The following is a 6,000-nucleotide window of genomic DNA, read 5'->3' on the forward strand; positions in this document are numbered from 1 at the left end:
CAGATTCTCACTATGTAGGTTGTGGTGGCCTTGATACTCACTGTGTAGTCCAGGTTGGCCTAGAACTCACAGCAATTCTACCTCAGCCTCTGTGTTGGGATCACGGGTGTGCATTACCATTCCCAGCTCTTTATTTGGTCTTGATAAAGGAAGTTACCTATAAATAGTTATAAATGTTCACAGTTATTGTCACCAAAGGAAAAGGGCTTTTTCTTTTTCACTAAATGCAAGGATCATTTGAGCCATTAATGTTTACCAGTTGATTGTTTATTTCAGCCTATGGGGTTTTAATTTTCACAAAAATGGAGTTTAAAATGCTGTAAAAAGGGCCAGGGTTTTAGCTCAGTGTTTCTGCTGCCTGCCTTGAAAGTGCGAGGTCCTGAGTTTGATCCCCGGAACCAAAAATAAAATAAAATAAAATGCTGTAAAATGAGCTGAGACATGACTAAGGAAATATTTTCCTGATTTTGATAGGAATTCTTTTATTTTTTAAATATACACCTATCACCTAATTGACATGGGTTATTCTAAGTTAACATAATTATGTCTGACTTTTGGCAGTATTAAAATTAATGCTGTGAGCATTGTAAAATGAAACTCAGATCACTCTGGGTTATAAAGAGAATTTAACTTTTTAGAATCTTGTGTCAAAACAAAGAATTTCAGTTTTTTTCCTTTATCATAGATTCTTGTGGTCTACAAGTTACTAATGTTTTGTGTTTAATTTTAGAAACCTTATTGTCTTTTGCTTTTAATTTTTAAATTACTTTCAAACGAACTATTAGTAATAGGCTAAACTAGAAAGAAAACATTTATAATTATATAACTGGCTCTTCTAGACCTGTAAAGTTCAATAACAGTAGTAATGCTTTAACTGTACAATATCTTAATATTTTAGTACTATCTCTGCCTCACCAAGCAGACAACCAAAAATACCTCCACAAAAACCCACAGAAATAACCAGCAAAAACCAGAATCCCACTGAACAAGAAGATAACCTCCTTGTGGCAGTTGTCATAAGTTAAACTAAGGGGAGAAAGTCCTATTCTCCAATGAACTGTTGGTCTATCCATAGAAGTTAGTTGTTATTGTCTCTTAGAAGCATAATTGACAAGGAGTAAGGTGCCACATTTTACATCTTCACTCCTTTTGAATACTTTATGTGCAGGCAGTCACTCATTTTCTGAATGATGGGATCCCCAAAAGGATTAGTTCATTATTTTTCCCTTTGCCTTCATCATTATCAGTTTTGGGATGTGAACGAAATAGTTAAATATCAACACATGATGCCTAAATTATGAATCATTGTATGCAATACTAAATCATCTGTAAAATAGTATTTAGATTTAGAAATAGTGCTTGTACTCCCATTTATTTCATGAGACCATTCAGACCATATAGATACAGATGTAAACTATATAAATATAGATATCTGTCTCTGACACCTTGTGCTTTTCATCATTCCTACCACTTTCTGGGTTGTCTGACAAATGCCATTCCAAAGCACATCATATACATACAAAGCTAGCTAAGATATTTGAGATGCAGATATTTAAGACCATTGGCATTTTTTTATATGAAGTCTGCTGGAAATTGTATTCTATTGACGTGCTGTTGGGATAGGTATATTTTTCTGTTGCTTTAATTTACCTACCTGATAAATATCTCTGATTTCTATAATGAATTGCTTTCTAATGTGACATGATCTGTACAAGACAAAACATTCTGGGCTAAAATGTTTCTAAATATATTTTTATATTTTATATGCATCCAAAACTGGCATCATTTCATAACAGTCAGTTTTATGTGTCTTCTCCAGACATTATTTCCAAAATTAGACATTTCATAATATGAAGAATTTTATAAGGAATTAAATGTAAAGCAGCACTCTTTTCTAATGAGCAGTTTTTGGAAAAACCGCCTGTATACTGTATTTAGGAGTATTACTTGCCTGTATTAATGGGTTTTATGCTCATTGAAAAGGCAGTCATTTAATACGTTTACCAATAAGGAAGTAGGTTGTGTTTTTTTGTTATGGACCTAACTTATTAGATGAATAGTGACATTTCCTGTTTGATTATCTTATTGCTTCCTTTAATTTTCTTAGATCCTTTTGATTTGAATCATAATCTTGGAGCTGGATTATCAAGAAAAAGTAAGTTACTTTGTTAAATTTTAATGTAGTCTCTTTTCCTTTTAATCCATTTTGAGATCTCACTCTTTTCTTTGTAGTGACAAATTTTATAATGAAAGCCTTTATCAATGGTAGAAGAGTATTTGGAATTCCAGTCAAAGGATTTCCAAAGGACTACCCCTCAAAAATGGTAAGTGTCTGTTAGAAATGCCAGAAAACAATATTGAAAGCACATAATTTGGACACATTTTAGGCGTCTAGTTTATATACATTACTTCAGTAGTATATACTCTGGCATTCTGGTGAATCTGACCAATATAAGTGATTATAATGTAAATTAATCTCTGAAGAATTTTCTGTTTAGAAAGTCACAAGGGGAAATAGTCATAAGTGGAGTTTGGGTGAGGGAATGAATAGTGTTACTTTCACTTTTTTTTTCTTGATAGCACATACCAAAGCAACCTTAGAGCAACTTTGAAGATGAAAAACTATATCCTTAATACCTGAAAAGATGTATTTAAGTGTGTTAATTTGTTTTTTCCCCTTTGATGCCTTTTGTTGCTGGTGATCTGTGCTAGCCTTCATAGGTGGCACTACTGTTGCACCAGCCTCAACTTCACGCCAGCCCCATCCAGGTACAGTGCATGCCTTTTGACACCCTACCCTCATAGAAAGGTAGGCTTTGCAGTCTTCTTGCAAAGAACAGTAAATGTACTTTATGGAACTAGAAGACTGACAGTGCTACCTGTACTGGAGAGCTATGTGTTTTCTGGAACTGGGCATGTGGTATACCCCTGTGAAGTTGTAGTTCAGAGTTCACAGCCTCAGCCCTTCTCAGATTTCTCCTTAGAACCTAACTAACAGTTGTTTGTGAAAATCCCCACAGTTTCACAGAAACCACAAATACCTTCTGCAATTGTTTCTTTGGCAGGAGGTTTGCAAGTAACCAATATGAGTGTTATTTGGTTCTCCTTCCTGTTGATTGGCTACTGCCCTGTAATTCATCTTTGCAGATAGATGCACCAGCATTCCTATATCATAACAGGGCTGTAGCTATCTCCAGTGTTCTTAGTTTCATTCTTAAAGGCCTTAGATCCACAAGATGCCACCAAAATGCCCTGTGCCTTCTAAGGCTTTATTAATACAATATTTTATAACTGCAGGAGATGTAGAATAGGGTTTAAACCATAAAAATAAGCATTTTTCTTACCATATCTGAAATTCAGTTTTTCACAATTTTGCTGTAGGAATATAACCTTTGCAAATTTCATGAGTCCACTGTAAACAGTGTTTATTAAAAATATTAATGTCTCTGGGAGGCTGAAGCAGGAGGATCAAGCCACCCTGGGCAACTCAATGACTTAGTGAGACTCTGTCTGAAAAATTATAAAAGGCTTGCTGGGGATTTGGCTTAGTGGTTCCGTTGCCTGCTTCACAAGCGCAAGGTCCTGCGTTTGATCCCCGGTACAAAAAAAAAAAACTATAAAAGGCTTGGGGTTGTGGCTCAGTGCTGAGGCCCTAGGTTCAGTCTGCAGTACCACCACCAAAAAAAAAAATTAGACATTGAGATACAAGATCACTCTTTTCATGTCTTATGTTTTCTCTTCTGATCACACTAATAATTCAGGCTTCTATGTCTTTATATCTCCTAGGAATACTTTTTCGATCCAGATGTACTAACTGAAGGAGAGCTGGCCCCAAATGATAGATGCTGTCGAATTTGTGGGAAAATTGGACACTTCATGAAGGACTGTCCCATGAGGAGAAAGTAAGCAAATGTTCTGAAGCAGTATTTTGAGGGTTTTTTCCACCTTTTTGTTTTTATTTTTAAAATATGGTTCTTTTGTAACAGAAAATGAACTTGCTTGAAATCCAGCAGTTTTAAGATAGATTTAAGAGTTTTAAAAAATGAATGTATTAAGTAATTGAAACATAGCTTTTAGGGAGTGATGAGGACTTATCAGTCTTCCAGGCCAGATCCTCTTCCCTGATTTTGGTCCTGGCCTTTGTCATTAAGTAGCCTCTCCAGTAGGGACAGAAGAAGAAAAGAGGAAACAAAGGGTCTACCTTTCACAGCAGGGAGAAATACCAGGGTCATTTCCATCATAAGTAATGCATTCAGCCCCTGCCAGGATCTCAGTCTCTTGTACAGTAGCCCTGCTGTAGAATGTTGGGATCTGTGCCCACTCATGGTTTCTTGGAGTATAGAGCCCTCCATTTGTACACTACTTAATCTTAATAATTGCTACAAGTAGGTAGCATACTTTCTCCTGGTGGTGTTTGTGGAAGAGCAGAGGAATCAGATTTGGTGGCTTTCTTGGGATATACTGTTATTTTGGGTGGTAGTGGTAGTTTTGTTTTGTGTAATAGGGGTTAAACCCAGGACCTTCACATGGAGCTACATTCCCCAACCTTGTTTCTTAATGTTTTATTTGATATCAAATTTCTGCTGCTTAGTGAAGAATGTTAATGCATTATCTTTTCTGTTCAAGAAATCATCCCACAGATAATTTGACTTTTATTATATTAAAGCAGGCATTAAAGAATTTCACTCATTGTAAAGGTGGTTTTATGGCACTAGTGCAGCTTTGAAAATTAAATGCAGAAAACTCAAAAATTATAAAATACAGGTGGACATTAAGCTCTGAGATATAGTCAGCCCTCTGTGTCCATGGATTCAGCCAACAGATCAAAAATATTTGGGAAATAAAAATACATCATCCATATTGAATATATGCAGACTTCTTATTGCTAACTACAAAGGACAATATATCAACCATTTCCTTAGCATTTCTGTTATATCAGGTATTATAAGAACATAGAGATGATTTAAAATATGTAGGAAGGTGTGTGTAGCATGTAAATACCATACCATTCTGTATACGGCCTTGCACATCCATGGACCCTGGAACCACCCTCCATGGATACTAAGGGATACTATAGTTTCTGAATAGAGATGTATTTAAGTCTGTTCACTTCTTGGCTTTCATTTTGATGCCTTATATTCATGACTTATCTCCTATAACTGGTATATCATGATATTTTGTTAGGTTTCTGTTTAGATTCTTTCCTACTAGTATGTCTTTGACAGAGTCAGAAGACGGAGAAATCAGGAAGATACTCTGCACCAAAGATACCTTGAGAACAAAGACAAAAAAAGCAAGGAGGAGAAAGAAATTCAGAACAAGTACACGGAAAGGGAGGTGTCAGCGAAAGAAGATAAGTCTGTGCCATGTGCAGCTCAGAAAGCCAAAACTGTGAGGGCAGCTGTTGACCAGGGGAGGGAGAAGCTTCTCAGGCCACCTGTGGAAAAATGGAAGAAGCAGGACAATAAAGACTTAAGAGAAAAGCGCTGTTTCATTTGTGGAAGAGAAGGGCACATTAGAAAAGAATGTCCACAGCGTAAAGTCTCTCCAGGTATGGACACTTATCACAGCTTGATGTTTGCACTGACATCTCAAGGAAAATCTTACTAGAGTTTTTTCCTATTTTAGTTATATGTATTTCTTTAAGAAATAGACTTATAGCCTTACGAAAGTCTGTTCATTCCCATTGTCTGTAAATGTGGCCTCAGTAACCAAGAAAAAAGCACCACTTAAGCTTTATTACTTGCACGTGAACTCTGGAAATCAAAGCACTGTCAGCCATTGGTGAGACAGTAGCCGGTTACCTCAGGATACAGCTCTGTACTGGTCAGCCACTTGTGCTTTTGTACACGCAGGCACATGCATTGGAAGGGAACAGAAAACTGGGTGTGGTGGCGCAGGCCTGTTATACCAGCATTCTGGGAGCCTGAGGCAGGAAGACCGCAGTTCTGGCCTGCCTGGGCCACATAGCAAGATCCTGTCTGCAAAAAAAAAAAAAAA

General features: G+C 36.6%; 1 protein-coding gene across 5 annotated transcripts in view; it reads left to right on the top strand.

Annotated features, from left to right (window-relative positions):
- Positions 1 to 6,000, top strand: part of Tut7 (terminal uridylyl transferase 7) — a 59,452-nt gene that overhangs the window by 40,924 nt on the left and 12,528 nt on the right. For all 5 annotated transcript variants that reach the window (XM_010605503.2, XM_010605504.2, XM_010605501.3 and 2 more), the window contains 4 exons: positions 2,108 to 2,155; positions 2,233 to 2,324; positions 3,787 to 3,902; positions 5,226 to 5,551. In XM_010605503.2, the coding sequence (XP_010603805.1) occupies positions 2,108 to 2,155; positions 2,233 to 2,324; positions 3,787 to 3,902; positions 5,226 to 5,551 (582 nt within the window). The remainder of the gene's footprint in view (positions 1 to 2,107; positions 2,156 to 2,232; positions 2,325 to 3,786; positions 3,903 to 5,225; positions 5,552 to 6,000) is intronic.

Source organism: Fukomys damarensis, unplaced genomic scaffold (assembly GCF_012274545.1).
Source record: "Fukomys damarensis isolate Sample0158 unplaced genomic scaffold, DMR_v1.0_HiC HiC_scaffold_4, whole genome shotgun sequence".
Lineage (NCBI taxonomy): Eukaryota > Metazoa > Chordata > Mammalia > Rodentia > Bathyergidae > Fukomys > Fukomys damarensis.